This window comes from Stegostoma tigrinum, chromosome 5 (assembly GCF_030684315.1).
Source record: "Stegostoma tigrinum isolate sSteTig4 chromosome 5, sSteTig4.hap1, whole genome shotgun sequence".
Lineage (NCBI taxonomy): Eukaryota > Metazoa > Chordata > Chondrichthyes > Orectolobiformes > Stegostomatidae > Stegostoma > Stegostoma tigrinum.
In genome coordinates this window covers 26,383,991-26,400,541 of record NC_081358.1, presented here as the reverse complement: position 1 = coordinate 26,400,541, position 16,551 = coordinate 26,383,991, and the positions used below count along the sequence as shown (strand labels likewise).

At 40.7% G+C, this 16,551-nt stretch overlaps 1 protein-coding gene across 2 annotated transcripts in view; it reads right to left on the bottom strand.

Moving 5' to 3' along the window:
- The window catches only part of ube2wb (ubiquitin conjugating enzyme E2 Wb), a 49,630-nt gene extending 35,513 nt beyond the window's left edge, over window positions 1-14,117 (bottom strand). For both annotated transcript variants that reach the window (XR_007247434.2, XM_048529847.2), the window contains exons 1-2: window positions 14,073-14,117; window positions 12,921-13,012 (exon numbers count right to left, since the gene is read on the bottom strand). Coding sequence is in view for 1 of the 2 variants with exons in the window: in XM_048529847.2 (XP_048385804.1) it covers window positions 12,921-13,012; window positions 14,073-14,087 (107 nt within the window). In the remaining variant the exon portion in view is untranslated. The remainder of the gene's footprint in view (window positions 1-12,920; window positions 13,013-14,072) is intronic.
- Between the last annotated feature and the right edge of the window lie 2,434 nt (window positions 14,118-16,551).

Here is a 16,551-nt window from a genome sequence, read left to right as displayed (position 1 = left end):
CACATTATCTTTATCCAAATAATCATCCACTGTCCTCTTGAATGTTTCCTTTGAACCTGCCTCCACTGTACTTCCAGGTATTGGATTCCTTACCCTAACTACTCACTGAGCGAGAAGGTTTCTCCTCACTTCACTCTTGCTTCTTTTGCAAGTCAATTTAAATATATACACGAGTCACAGGTAACACAGTGTGGAGCTAGAGAAACACAGCAGGCCAGATATCCTAAGAGGAGCAGGAAAGCTGACGTTTTGGGTCAGGACCCTTCTTCAGAAATTTTCTGAGGTTTGTTAAACCCCGGTCCATCTACTCCTGCACCACCACCACTACCAAACCTCCCTCCCCCTGCTTCACTACCACAAGAAGAAATGCCCCTTCATTTCTGTCTTCAGTGGGTGACCCTTTATTGTGAGATTATGCCCTCTGGTCCCAGACTGCCCCACAAGCAGGAAGAACGTCAACTGCAATTACCCTGTCAATCCCTGTTAGAATCTGAAACAACAGAACTTGCTGGAGAAATTCAGTAGGTCTGGCAGCATTGATGGGAAAAAAAAACAGTAGTTCAGAAGAAAAGTGACCAGACTCCAAAGTTAACTTTGTTTTCTTCTGATCAATGCTGCCAGACCTGCTGAGTTTCTCCAGCATGTTCAGTTTTTGTTTCAAATCTCCAGCTTCCACTGTTCCTTGTTTCATTACTCATCGAACATTGTATGTTTCTTTAAGGTCACTTCCCATTCTTCTAAACTTCAATAAGTACAAGTCCAACCTACGCAACATTTCATGAGAAAATATTATGTTGTCTTTCAATATTCTTCCTACCAAAATGCCACTTATCTGTCCTGAAACACACATCTGCCCCTCCACCAACTTGTTTGCGTTCTTCTGGAGTTCTACACTGTCCTCTTCACAGTTTGTAATTTTTCAAGTTCTGTGCCACCTGCAAACTTTGAAGCTGCCCTCTGCACATGAAAACCCAGATCATTAACATATATCAGGTAAAGCAAGAGTCCCAATACCAACCCTTGGGGAACTCCACTGCAAACCCTTCTGCAGCCCAAAAAATAGCCATTGAACATTACTGTTTCTTATCACTTAGCCAATTTGTATCCATGTTGTTACTGACTCTTTTACTCCATAACCTATACTTTCCTCAAGTATGCTGTGCAGCATTTACCAGACACCTTCTCAAAGTCCATGGTAACCACAATAACACCACAGTCCTCACTGAGCCTGTTACCTCTTCAAAGAAAACTCCAGCAAGTTAGATCAACATGAATTCCCCTTCAGAAATCCACACTGTCTCTTCCAAAGCAACCTACACTTTTCATGCAACTAATGACTCTACTCTGACTAATCATCTCTAGAAATTTCCCCTTACTGAACTTAAACTGAATGGTCTATAATTGCTGGGCTTACGCTTATGATTTATCTTAAAGAAGGTTGCAATGTTTGCAATTTTCCAGTCTCGGAAGCCTAGTGAAGATTGAAAGATTGTGGTTAGTACCGCTGCAATATCTACTCTCACTTGTTTCAAAAGCCTTGGATGCATCTCATTCGGTCCTAGTGCCTTGTCAAATTCAAATATCAACAGTTTATCCAACAAGTCTGTACTATCAATTTTGAATTTCTATTGACTGAGTCCCATCTTCCATTACCATGGCCTGGGTAGCACCTCTCTCTTTAACAAAGAGAGACGCAAAGTATTCATTTAACAGCTCAGTCCCAACCCCCAACTGGCAGGTGTAAATCCCCTTTTTGTTCTCTAATTGGCCCCATTCCACTTTTTACTACCCTTTTACTATTCATACAGCCATAGAAGACTTTAAAGCCTTCTTTATGTTGGCTGATAGTCTTTTCTCACAATTCCTCTTTGTTTCTCTAACATGTTTTTTCACTTCCCCTCCGAATCTTCGATATTTCCCTTGATCGCAACTTTATTTTCTACCGGAGATTTATCATAAGCAAACTTTTTCTTCTTAACCTCAATTTCTACCTCGGAGTTCTAAAAGTGCCTGTGCTATCTTTCTCATTGGAAGGAATATACTTAGATGGTGGTTGAAGGTCTTCTGTGAAGGTTACCTATTGTTCAGTCACTCCTTTGCTTGTTAATCTCTGGCTCAAGTCAATCCTGCCCCATTGAAGCCTGCTCTCTGCCAACTAATTTTTCTTGCTGTAGATCGTTGCATTTCATTCTCCACTACCATCCTGAACCTTATAATTCAATGAACACTGTTTCCACTTTCCACCTGAATTGCAAGAACCAGGTCCAACAGAGCAATTCAATTGTCATTTCATTGATTCAGTCTGCAATCCCTGCACAACTGAACAATTCACACTGTACAGGGCTCACAAGCCTCTTGGTCAGAGGATTTCTCAGAACTAACAGTTGAGCCATGTTCTGCCTCAGCAGATTTAAAACATTCAGTCTTGTAGTATTCAGATTAGTCTCGTGCTTGGCTCCTATATCCCCACTTGGCACAAGGCAGAATGCCAACATTGAGTCTTAATGCCATTAAACATACATTAAACTGCAACAGCCATCACTATCTAGCCTGAACTTGCTTTATGCTGTGCATATATGCTCGCTTTAACAGAAGTCATTAATGGTAGCAGTTTTACATTTCCAGCTGAAATCTGCCAGTAGAGCAAGCTAAGCTTAGAACCTCACTCATCTACATGGCTCAGAAATTCAAAACATCGATTTGCAGTCGCTGAAAGATACTTGATGGCTATAATTCAGACTGTTTGTTAACATTTTACATTCAAATAATTTCACAAATCAGCTTTGCTAACAAATTAAAAGCATGGCTGCTTGCCTTGCTTTTCTGCTATAATCAGCTGTCTGCCACACTTTCCAGGCTATTTTACAAGGCAGGAAGTAGTCTCAAAACCACTACAATCACGCTAAACTCTAATTTATTTTCCAAGCAATTATAGTTACAGAAACAGAAATGAAACGAACCGCAGTAACTATTTGAATAATCAAGCCTGTTCCTTCTTTTGAAGAATTGTCCCTTCCCCCAACACTTACCCCACATTCCTACAATTTCTTCTCTTTCAGGATTTAGCCAATTCTGTTTTGAAGAATGAATTTGCATCACTACCTTATCAGACAGTGCGTGCCAATATTAACTATGTTTAAAACGTTGTTTTTAAAATCCTACTGACTCCGATTCTTTTGTCAATCCCTGATATGTTTCCCTTCTGGTTATCAACCAGCCAGCCATTGGCAACAGTTGCTTTTTTTAAAACTCAAAATACTTTATAATTTTAAATAAACCAATTTCCTCAGCCTCTTTTTTTTGCTAAGCAGGACAACAGAGACTCTCCAGGATACCCAGGCTTACATTTGAAACACTAACCAAAGTGTCAAACCCTTGCCATAAGGGAGGCATGCAGAATCAGACACAATATTCCGACTACATATAATGATATAGAAAAACTTATTGAATTTGGTGTTCTATAAACAGAAGCACAAACCCTAGGATTAACTGTACGGCCAAGTTTAAAGTTTATGGCCAAGCAACTTTCTGCTCTCGTACTCCATTTAAAATCATATTACTCAATTTGTATCATTTTCCAACTCGTTCTTCGCATAATATATCACCTCAGATTTCCACACAAAATTTTATCCGCCACGTAACCACCGATTCCCACACTATGTCCAACTGATGTCGAGCGTTATCTTCTGCAAAGCCAAGGCACTTCTAAGTTTTGCATCATCTGCAAGTTTCAATATTGTTTATGGTACCTTCAAGACAAACTTGCATCAAATTACTTCAGAGATAATAGGTACTGCTGATGATAGAGAATCTGAGACAACAAGGTGTAGAGTTGGATTAACACAGCAGGTCAAGCTGCATCAGAGGAGCAGGAAAGCTGACGTTTCGGGCCTACACCCTTCTTCAGAAAGGTCTAGGCCCGAGATGTCAGCTTCCCTGCTCCTACAATGCTGCTTGGCCTGCTGTGTTCGTCCAGCTCTACACCTGGGTATCTCATGCCATATGTCTTCTTTATCTACTTGCTGTTGCCACTTTCGGGGAGCTATGGACTGGCATCCCAAAATCCCTCTTTATATCAATGCTTCTGAGTGTCCTACTACCTAATGTTTTCTTTCCTCTTGCATCTGACCTCTCAAAATGCATCACTTCACATTTGTCCAGATTAAGGCCCATCTGCCATTTCTCCGCCAGACTTTCCGAGTGATCGATATCCAATTGTATCAATGACAACCTTCCTTTCTATCCTCAATTTTCATGTCATCCGAAAACTTATTCATCAGACAACATACATTTTCAAAATTATTGATTTATGTGGATAAATGACAAGTAACAGTGATTCAAGCAATGCTCCTTGTGGAACACCACTGCTCAGAGATCTTCAGTCAAAAAATCATCTCTCCATTATTTCCCTCTATCTTCTAACTTACCAACTCATGATGGATCCCAATGACTTAATTTCCTGGACCAGAGTACCATGAAGGACTTGTCAAATGCTCTAGTTAAAGTCCATGTACAGTGATTCACACTCAATCATCTTTGCCCCTTCCTGACAAAAACTCAATCAAATTTGAGACAAGGCTACCCTGAACAAAGCCAGGCTGACTATTCCAATAAGTCCACTCTTCTCCAAATGCAAGAAAATCCAGCCCCTAAGAACCTTGCTCAATAATTTCCCCACTAGCGATGCATGGTTTACCAGTCTTTAATTTCCTGGGTTATGCTTGCTGCCCTTCTTGAATAAAGGACCAACATTAACTATTTTCCAGTTTTCTGGGATTTCACAGGATACGAGATTTCTATTAAGGCTGTGTTAAGGAGGCTTGGAATATTGTGGAACTGGAAACAGTGCACACCCTGATTCAGTTATTTTACAGTGTGAACTCCCATTTATCTGGTAATGACAAGCTACTTGGAGCATACTGGAAGATTAAAAATATACTTCTTTTCACGTAAATACTCCTATCCTTTACCATCTAGTTGAGAATTCACTGCATGGTGACATACAAAGTATACCAGATGGACAAATATCCATAGGTATGTATCCTACACATCTACGTATTATGTATTATTCACAACTGAAGATGATGGGGTTTAGTTGGTCTTAACAATGGTCTCTGGTTACAATGCAATGAAAAATTGTAGACTTTAGCACGGAGGCAAGGATAGCCTTGGGTAGAAGAACATTGGGATCCAGCAAAATCATTTTAAACTAAGTCTCAATGAAATAGCAATAACGCCATCTTTTGAAATCATGGAAATACCAAATTCTTGAATAGCATACATTCTATTTTAATTTATTTTCCAGTAGTGAAGAGGCCAACAGATTTTGCTGAAAACCAACGTGTTTAAATGTAATGTGACCCCAAAACAGCAGGTATTAGTGTTTTAAAAATCACAGTGACATGAAATAATGACATTAACGTGCAACCTCTAGCTTACTTTAGCATTCTGGATTGGGGATAAACTCACATCCTGCAGCCTTTCATTCAACTCAATTACCTACTGATGGATATTGGGAAAATTTGCAAGCCATACATTTGGAAGAGAGATTTTTCCAATTATTAAAGTAAGAGGAGTCAGGCTTAGTCTGATGAGTTTTGAGGGGGCTCTTGTGGCACAGTGGTAGTCCCCCCAGCTCTAACCCAGCAGGTCCAGGTCAAGTACTATCTGGGCCAGAGATGTGTAATAACATCTCTGGTCAAGGTAATTATAAAATTCACAGACCAAGGTTTGGAGGTTAAGAAACATACAGCAGTTAAATGTACAATGGAAAACTTGATGAGTAAGCTTACATCTGTTACTAGAAAATAAGTTTTAAAAACTTTTGATTGACATTGTTTTGGGTATTTGTTCTAGCATATATCATTTGGAGCTTAATTTTTTTTAGACTGTATTTGTCTTACCATTTTGATTTATGTCTGTAATAGTTAAATAATCCACAGAACAACTATTGCACCAAACCATCTGCAGCAGTGAATAACTTTATATATGCAATGTATACAAAATGTTCTATATTAATATCATGGTATCAAGGCCACTGAATGTAAGCATCATGAACATAAACATAAACAATTAGTCAGTTAATATTCCTAAAGCATCTAGAATACACATCTGAGAGGTAGGCAAAGCACAAGTCAAACATAAGGAAGGTGAATTGAGGAAACTGCCAATGAAGAATTACTAGCAACTATGTATACTTACATAAATGCCTTTATGTAATAAAATCCCTGAAGTCTCATGTCACACAGGTGCATTATAAAACAAAACATTATTGAGCCACAAAAAGATATTAGAACCAGAAGTTTTTCAAAGAAGCTTTGAGGAAGGGCCTTAAAGAAGGAAAGCGGGATAGAGAGCTGGAGAGACATTAGGAGCGAATTCTAGAGCTTTGGCCGAGACAACTCGGGGGAGGGAACAAGAATTTATCCATGTGATGACAGTGTCACTGTCTAGGCCCAGTATTTATTGCCCATTCCTAACTGCCCAGAGGGTAGTTAAGAGTGAATTGCTCTGGGTCTGGAGTCACATCTAAGCTAGACCACATAAGGATGGCAGTTTCCTTTCATCAAGGGCATTCGCAAACCAGTTGGGTTTTTCTGACACTCGGCAATGGATTCATGGTCATCAACAGACTCTTAATTCCAGATTTTTAAAAAAATTATTGAATTCAAATTCTACCATCTGCTGTGGCGGAATTTGAACCCAGGTTTCCAGGACATTACCTGGGTCTCTGGAGTAACAGTCCAGTGATAATACCATTAGAGCATCACTTCCTCCATGAAGCCTTGGAGCAAAAGTTTTGACTGGCGATCCCACAGGGGGTTATGGACCCACACCTGGATTAAGTACTCATTTTTGGGAAGACATCCAGTATGTGAACACAACCTTGAGTCTTCAGTTACTTGTCATTTTAACTAAGTACCTCATTTCCATACTGACTGTGGTATCAAATATCATTCAAAGGAAGGCTAATGCAAACTTCAGAAACACATTGTCATTTATTAAGTGAATGCAGCAGGCCAAGCAGCATCTCAGGAGCACAAAAGCAGCTTTTGTGCTCCTGAGATGCTGCTTGGCCTGCTGTGTTCATCCAGCCTCACATTTTATTATCTTGGAATTCTCCAGCATCTGCAGTTCCCATTATCTCTGATGTCATTTATTAAGTAAACACTTCACAGTTTTCCTGGCTCATAACAGTCCAGAAATTTCAAATCACAACTTTTGTCTCCATACTCCCAGACCATAGTCGTTGACGATTCTGTTAATGCCATTTACACCTCTTTATAGCATCATTTATTTCCTCAGTCAGAAGTGCTGTCTTTCAGATAAGAACTAACTGAGGCCCTGTCTGCTTTCAAGGTTAAAGATCCCACAGCACCATTTTAAACAAGAGTAGGGGAATCTTGTCTGATATTTATTCCTCAATCAACATTACAAAGATTATTTGGTCATTATCAAATTTAGTTTGTGGGAATTTGCAGTACTTGAGTTGTTTGTTGTGTTTCCATGTCACAAGTAACTGCACTTCAAGTCCTTGACTGGAAGGTGCTTTGGGAAGTCAAGTAGTCTGAAAGACAGCATGTAATGCATTTCTTTCTCATCTACAATAACATGCCATTGCTTTTAGCAACTTGCTATCATTCAGAGCAAGGTTTCCACTTTTCTTTTATGAACCAGAGATTATTATTTGTGTTAGGCTAGGTGCAGAAAATAAAAATGAAACCTTTTGAATGTTATTCATTCAGAACATAGCTTTCATTGCTTTTTAGACAAACTAATATTAAAAATCTAAAAGAACCAGAAATCAGAAACATAAACAGAAATTGCTGGAAAAACTCAGCAGATCTGACAGTACCTCTGGACAGAAATCAGAACTTCTTCAGAACTGATGGTAGCTAGGAAAAGGTTGGTTTAAATGCAGAAGTTAGGGTGGGGGGGAGGGTTAGAGAATAAATTACAGGTTCAGATGGAACCCAAAGAGAGATATGGGCAGTTGGTTAAAGCAGTGGATAACAGTCGGCCTAGTAGAATGAATAGCTGCTAAAGTTGCAGGAACAGCAACTTATACTCCGCTTGGGAACCCTGCAGCCCAATGGTATCAATGTGGACTTCACAAGCTTCAAAATCTCACCTCCCCTTACCGCATCCCAAAACCAGCCCAGCTCATCTCTGCCTCTTTGACCTGTCTGTCTCCTCTCCACCTATCAACCTCCCCATCTCTCCCTATTTAATTCAGAACCCCCTTCCCTTCCCCATTTCTGAAGGAGGGTCTAGGCCTGAAACGTCAGCCTTCCTGCTCCTATGATGTTGCTTGGCCTGCTGTGTTCATCCAGCTCTACATCTTGTTATCTCAGCCACTAATGAGGACTATTTGTGACTAACAATGTGTTGTGTGTAATAGCAGTCGATGTGCTAACTAGGCTTGGTGTGTATGGCATGACAGAAAGTGCTTCAAGCCCTAAAATTGTTGAACACGATATTGCATCCAGAAGGTTGTAGAGTTCCCAACGGGAAAACGAGGCGCTGTTCTTCCAGCTTGAGCACTGCAGCAATTCTGAGACAGAGATGGTGGTCAGGGAATGAGTTGAAGTGGCAGGCAATTGGATGCCCAGGGTCCTTTTTGTGGACAGAACAGTGAAGCAGCCATCCAGTCTATGTTTTGTTTCCAAATATAGAGACCAGATTGTGAGTAGCAAATGCAGGAGGGGGGGGAATGTGTGTTTGGTGATGGAGGTGGTGGAAACGGCAGCTACTGATTCTCTGGATAGGGATGTTGCTAGGATGGTAGGTGAGGACAATCATTGTTGTGGGAGGGAAGAGACAGGGATGAGGGTCAAAATGCAGGAGATGGGTTTGACCTGGCTGAGTGCCTTGTCGACTATAATGCTGGAGAATACTCAGCTGAGGAAGTTGGTGAACATTTCCAGAGGCCCCTTGTTGAGGTGGGCATCATTAGAACAAAAACAACGGAGACTGGAACTGAGAATGGAATGGAATCCTTACAGGAAGCAAGGTGTTAGGATGTATGGTCAAGGTAACTGTGGGAGTCAGTGGGTTTGTAGTCAATATCTGTGTACAAACTATCCCCTGAAATGGAAACAGAAATGTTGAGGAAGGGAAGGGAGGAGTCAGAGATCGACCAGGTGATGGCAAGAGCAGGGTGGAAATTGGAAGTCAAATTCATAAACTCTTCCAATTCCGGACAAGACAGGGAAGCAGCCTCAATGATATCATCAATATACCAGAGAAACAGTTGCGGGTACGGGATGGAATAGGACTGAATCAAGGCATGTTCCACATACCCCACAAAATGACAAGCATGACAGTTCAAAGATGTGCAGGCTAGGCGGATCGGTCATGCTAAATTGCCCATAGTGTTCAGGGGTGTGTGGGTTATGGGGGGATGGGTCTGGGTGGGATGCTTCAAGGAGTGGTGTGGACTTGTTGGGCTGAAGGGCCTGTTTCCACACTGTAGGGAATCTGATCTAATAACTCAAACCCAGTCCAGTACACATGGCCACCCCTTTGACCTAAAGAAAAAGTTAGGGGAGTTAAAAGAGAAGTTGTTCAGAGTGAGGACAAACTAGGCCAGGTGGAGAAGAATGCTGGTCTAAACTATATTTATCTGCCATTTTCAGAGCTTTATGACAAAGGTTTGCATTAATCATTTAGAGTTTAAAACTTAACTCATTTTTTAAAAAATGTTTTATGTAGGTTTATAGCTAGCAGGAATTTGTATCCGAGCAATCCGAACTGAATTCAAACCAACCACCATGTTTTAATCAATTCCAGACTCAAGGAAGCCCAGCACAGACTTTAGAAAGATCATGACACTGAACTTTAACCTTAAGCATAAATTAGAAAAATAAAGAAATAAAGACTTTGTACGCAGATGGTGCTAGCAACTTTGTGTATGCGATGATAAAGCTAATTCTAACTTTTCTAATTTATTCTTATTATTATTCATTATAATTCTAATTTATAGATCCTATCTTGTCTCTTTCAATTTCTTCCATTTTCCCCAAACATCCTTACCACCCTACCCCGTTCTCTCTCATCCTAACAAACCCCACAATGGCCACCCCACATCTCAGAACCTTTTCAGAACAGATTTTATTTAAATAATTGATGGGAATGTGGGCATTGTTAGCTAGGTCAGCATTTGTTGCGATCCCTCGCAGGTGGTGATGGTGACCTGTTTTCTTGAACTACTGCAGTCCCAAAGGGCCTGTACTGTGCTATACTGTTCTATGTTCTGTGTGATGCTGATTCAGCTCAGGACTGTTAGAAGTTTGAAGGCGTGAATGAGTCTTCAATGAGTTGATATCTTGCCTATTGTTCCAAGTTTAATCTTTCAGAACTGGAGAACGTGAAATATGTAACAGGTTTTAAATACAAAAGGAAACAAAAGCAATACAGATTAAATGACAAAGGGACGATGGCACAAAGCAAGGAAATGACAATGAAACAAAGTTGTTCCACTGTACAGGAATGCAGTGTGGGATTTAACTTTTGTACTCAAGTCCTGAAATCAGGAGGCAAAAATCAGGAGCAGAAATGCTACCATCCGAGCCACAGTTGACACTTTGTAACCACACTGTTTTCCAAATATTTTGAATGATTATAGCATATAGGAGATCAGCAGATTTGATATCGCTAGACAGAAAGCAGGGAGCTGCAGACCAATTAGGCTGATATCAGCAGTGGGTAAAATGCAAAATCTATTAAAGAGCTCTGAAGGGGTTTAACAGACAAAGCTCATTTCTCCACACGCAGGCTCAGGAACAACAGTTAACCATTTATGTTTGAAATAACGAGAAACTTCTTCAGTCAAAGGATTATGAATCTTGAATTGTCCACCCCAGTTAAGGGTGCTCCGCTGTTTAGAAAAGAGGAAACTGGGGAGAAAATTAATTAGCACACAGGAGCAGATTTGCAGGTCAAGATGAGTCCTTTCTTTTGGATCTTGCTTCTGCATTTCAAGGGTTAAACTGTTAAATAAATTGTTAAATTATTGATATTGGAGGTTTTGGTGAACTTAATGTGGTCAAATCCGCAGGTCCAGATGAGTTGTACCGTCAGCCACTGTGGAAGACAAGGTAAAAAAATTACAGGGGCCCTGAACCAAATTTTTAAAATTGTCTCCGGCCACAGGGAAGGTCCTGGAGGACAACAGGACATACTTTGGGTATGAGGACAAATTGGTTCCACTTTATAAGGGTGGTAGAGATAAACTAGGGAACTATAAGCCAGTAGAAAAACTACTGCAGAAAATAAATCTCGATTTAAAGAGGCAAGGTTTCATTGGGGATAATCAGCATAGAGACAGTGAGGACTGCAGATGCTGGAAGCTGGTGTCTATAGGTGAGAGGCTGGATAAGCATAACAGGTCAGACAGCATTACAGGAGCAGGAAAGTCAATGTTTTGGGCTGAAATCCTTCATCAGGGGAGGGAGGCCAGAAAAAAATGTGGGGGAAGGCTGGAGGGAAGCTAGGTGAGATGGAGATAGGTGGATGCAGGTAGTTAGTGAGTAGGAAGATGAAAATGTTGGGGATGGAGAGATTTTGATGGTGGTGATGCAAGTAGGGGTTATTGTGGTTGGTCAGTGGGAAGCGTGGAGCCGACACGTGTCAGAAGATGGACGAGTGGGGGGGGGGGGGGGGGGGGAGAAACGAGGAGAGATGGACAATTGGTTGGCGTGAGGAGAGATGGGCAAGTGGGGTGAGGTATGAGGAGATTTAAACATTCAGATTAAATGTATGCATCATACTTCTACAAAGTTTCTTAATAAACAAGATTATAATTCAATTCCTTTCGTTGTGAATTAACTGAGTTAAATGCAGTACACATTCTATAAACCTGCACAATGCTACATATTGCAAGCGATCATTTACAGGACTAATCTTCTTGCAAATCAAATTTTTTTTAAAAGAAACACATGATTCCATTGCATCATTCTGTATATTTCACTTACACATTCAACTCATTACATACAGCAAGTATGAAACTGAAACTGGTCAGACATCAGAGGAACCAGGTAAAATAAGTAAGTGTGTTCATACATGCAGAGACTTTATAAGTTGTTACGCTGAAAATATATACAATTCAAAACTATTTGATACTGTGAAAAATTAAACAATGAAGGTACGTACAAATATTAAGAACAGAAACATTTCAGAGTTACTGCTATTAATAGTCAGACATTGTTAACTCCCTAAGTCAAGATAAACACACGCAATGTATACCATAGGATATAAGACAATGCTCATTATACTGCAAAAACACTGACAGTATATAACTAATTCAGTAAACAAACAATCACCACATTAAAACTACTTAAGTGTCAGTCATATCTCATAGTACAATAGATTCAGAAACAATCCACCAGTTCTTGTAGTGTCCTCAAATTTCCAGTAATATATTCAAAGCCAACATTCTTAAAACAAGCTATTATTGCAAACTTAGCTTTTGAGCTGTTATACTTCTATTATTTATATGCACCTTAAAAAAACTACTCCACACGATATACATCCAGCAAATTCCATTAAAATATACACACTGTACAATCATACTACATCAACTTATTTACAAAACATGATTAGTCCAACGATCATCTTGTAACCTGAAATACACCTTCTTAGAAACAATGCAATCATGTGGATGATCAGCCATGATCATAATGAATGGTGGTGCTGGCTCGAAGGGCCGAATAGCCTACTCCAGTACCTATTGTCTATTGTCTAATACAAGTTGTTTAACAGAGCGCACAAATCCTGTCCATATCCTGATAACTAAATAGCAATGACACTAGAAAATAATCTTTGATTCTAGTAAAACTGCCAGTAATTTTAAAAACTCTACCTGCCTTATACTGGCTTTTCACATTTTAAAATTAACATTAAAATATTAAAGTACATACTGCGTTATTGAATTTTGTACACTCTTCTCATTTAAAGTCATTCCTGGGGGTGGGTCATTTTGCAAAGCCATTAGCTCCTTCTGTAACCTTTTCTATTAGAGAAAACAGAACAGTTAGAAAAAATGGGTTACTGTAATATTAGGTAAACTGGTGTATAATTTTCCAAATTGTAATTATCCCCAATTCTGTGAAGGTTTGCTTCCAATTGATTTTCACTTTAAAATTGACATATTTGAATGCAGTTGTGTAAAAATTCTGAAGTGTAAATTTTTTGCCTAATTTCATACCTTCCCAAATTAATACTGTAGTTATTTCCTTCACAAACTCAGCTAATCAGTACAATTGCAGGGCTAATACAAGCTTGACAGTTTTACATATATATGCACGAAAAAAAGTGCAGTAACTCGGCCAATCACATTTTTCAAGATGTGGATAACTATTAATAAAAATGGACGGCCTTTATTTACTGAACTGATGCAAGTTTTACCACGGAGGATGCGTACACAGATGAGGTGTTAGTCCACGTACTGTGTATTTAAACAAGTGGTCAGGCTTGATCCCCGACAGGATAAGCACACATCGGGGTGAGAACGTGGAAACGAGGAGCAAAGTTAAAGGTTCTGAAATTGAAGAAGCCCAACTCAAGTCATATAACGATTGCTGATGGCAGAGGTGACTCCTGAGCCCATTGCTGTTCCTGTGGTGGGCCTCGACAGGTGTCGCTGGCACCTATAACCTTCACAGGGCGCGATGATGCTGTTGCCATCACCTGGATGGAAAGAAACAAGGGGCAGGCGGAGAGATGGAGCCCAAGTCACCCCAACCACCACCCAGGGCTCAGGGATCGACATCCCACTCCATTAGGAATGCGCCCAAAACCCTCTGCACTTTTCACCGCCGCGGTTTTAAGAAGCCCGCAAATTTGTGAAAACGTACACAAACAATCGCGGGCCGCTCCACTCGGCTTCATCGTTTATCCGCTCCCCCCGACCCTCCAACCCCCCAACCCCAGCTGAAAAGACGAGATGCAGATACCGAGGAGGTCTTAGGGCCGGCTCTTCCCTCGAATGCGGAGAGAAACTGACACGGCCACCCCAGCAGGAAAGAGAGAAGGCGTCCACTGAAGCGCCGCCGAACACATCAGACACTCACCTGCATTGACGCCATGATGGAAACCCCCCCTTTTCCCCCCGCCCCCCTCCGTGCCAGAGACACCGCTCAACGGGATTGCGTCATGACGCACGCGGGGTCGGGCACGCACAGTTTCTCTCAAGCAATGTGGTCACGGCGTGCGCGCTTCCCGGGCATGAGACCGTTGGGAACTTCTCCGTGATTGCCTGACACCGAGGCGTGCGATGTTGGTGGAAGAGCGTCAAAACACGAAATAAAACGTTGACCTGCGGATGCTGGGAATCTGAAGTTACTGAAGAAAGTCAGCAGGTGTGGCAGAGAGAAAGCAGAGTTAATGTTCTGGGTCCAGAGAGCCCTGAGCTTTCCTCAGCTAGATTGGAAAAGGTGGGCTCCATCTCCACCCATCGCTTATTGCTTTACCCATGCAACTCCTATCTTCAACATACATACCACCCTCCCCTATAGTAGCCCATTGGCCAGTGTTCTCCATGCACTTCTCTAAATTGTCTATTGCGAAGAAAATTACCCAGGTTGGAAACACTCTGGACAGCTGTGCTACACTGTATTATGGGCAACTGTGCGGTCCAGCAGCACTTATGCCTGACTTCACGTTCTTTGGAAGACATTTTCCATGTGGTTGGTGAATGTGCAAAGTTGGACACGCACTGCAGAAACAGAATCGACATCAAAGATATTTTCGATCTTAAAGCACACAAACAAGTCGGTTGATAACTGGCTGTCCAATCTGAGATCCCGAAACGTCAGCTTTTATGCTCCTAAAATGCTGCTTGGCCTGCTGTGTTCATCCAGCTCCACACTTTGTTATCTCGGATTATCCAGCATCTGCAGTTCCCATTATCTCCAATCTGAGATCTTTTCCGTTCTGTGGAATGATCTTTCCCATACCCGACTCATTCATGAATTTAGTTGAGCTGAGTCAGCAGGCACAGGAATTCTGGTGCAATGTTGTCATCATATCATGTTGCTTTGCCACATTTCAGGCTCCTGAATGCTTTTCTAGTTCTGTGATTTTGTATGAATCAGGACTGCACTGTTCTGCTCATGTTGATTTTTAAGCCCATTATAGATTATGTGTTTTATATTCTTTTGCACTGACTCCCTCGCTGCAAGGAAAAGATGACTGGCAACTTAGTTTAGGATCTCTGCTGGAAGATGTTGCTAAACTGTAGAATACTGCCTACAGGCAAAGCACATGCTTCAGGGGAAAATCTTTCAAAAATTAGGGTATGATACAAGTAATACAACATCCCTGTAATTCGCAATTAACCTCTCTCTGTTGGAGCTTGCAGGTAATTCTTCACCTCAACATTCTTGGCAGACTGAAGGAGCTCCACAAATGAAATCAAGTATCATGAGATCAACTGGCCTGTGAACAAACCATTGTTTACCAACAGGTAAATGGGCGCCTACAGAAGATTTCATTGGGTTTCCTAGTCTCATGAAGGGATGTTAAAGAAGAAAGGCAATCTTGATAGAGTCTGTGTTGACGTAAGAGAATTGCTTCATTCTGCCAGCAAGAAGGCAGTCTGCAATTTGACAGGAGTGGTGGAAGTGTTTTCTATTCTTTTCATAATCAAAGAACCTTCAGAAGACAACCATCAACAAAGGTTTCCAGAAGAAGCAAATACTGTGAACAAAAATGAGCTATACAACTCACTTGAGCTCAGTGATGAATCTTTTAACTGTGGTTGTTCAGACACCAAACAGCACAGTGGACAAATTGATACAGCAGATTTAACATTGATGCTGGATGATGAACAAAGTTAGCCACCAAAGTGTGTTCAATTTAACATTTTTATCATTGTGAATATTTTTGTGACATTTATTTGTATTTCTTTCATTTATCAAAGCCAGCAATAAGTCTGGCAATATATTTTCCTCTGAGTCAAAAGATGGTTGGTTTAAAGTGTACTTCAGATATTTGAACATATCATCTAAGATGCCACTTCACTATTGAAGGTGGGAGCAAATGGCAAGTCGCTATTTCATTCACTCCGCTGGTTTCTAGTTTCATTCATTTGAATGACTTTTCTAAAGTTAAATACTAAGAACAGGAGTAGGTCATTCAGTCCCTTGAGCTTGTTCTGCCTTTCAATGAGATCATAGCTGAATGGACTAACTCTGTTTTGGCCTATATTCCCTGAACTTTTGCTACTCAAAAATTTATCTTTCTAAGATTTAGAATGAAAAACTGATCTAGTGTCCACTACCGTTTGTGGAAGAAGCTTCCAAACATCTACCACCCATTGAATAAAGATGTGTTTCTTAATATCTTTGAGGTTGTTGACTTGCACGCTGAGCCAGCTTGTTTTCGTTCAGAGGTTTTTTCACCATACTAGGTAATATCATCAATGAGGCTTCCAATGAAGCAATGTTGCTCTATTCCACTTGGAATTTATACTGTCTGGTCTCTTATGTTAAACAGTACCATTTCCCGTTTTGTTCTGTATGGGTTTGTACATGGGGTCCAATTCTATAT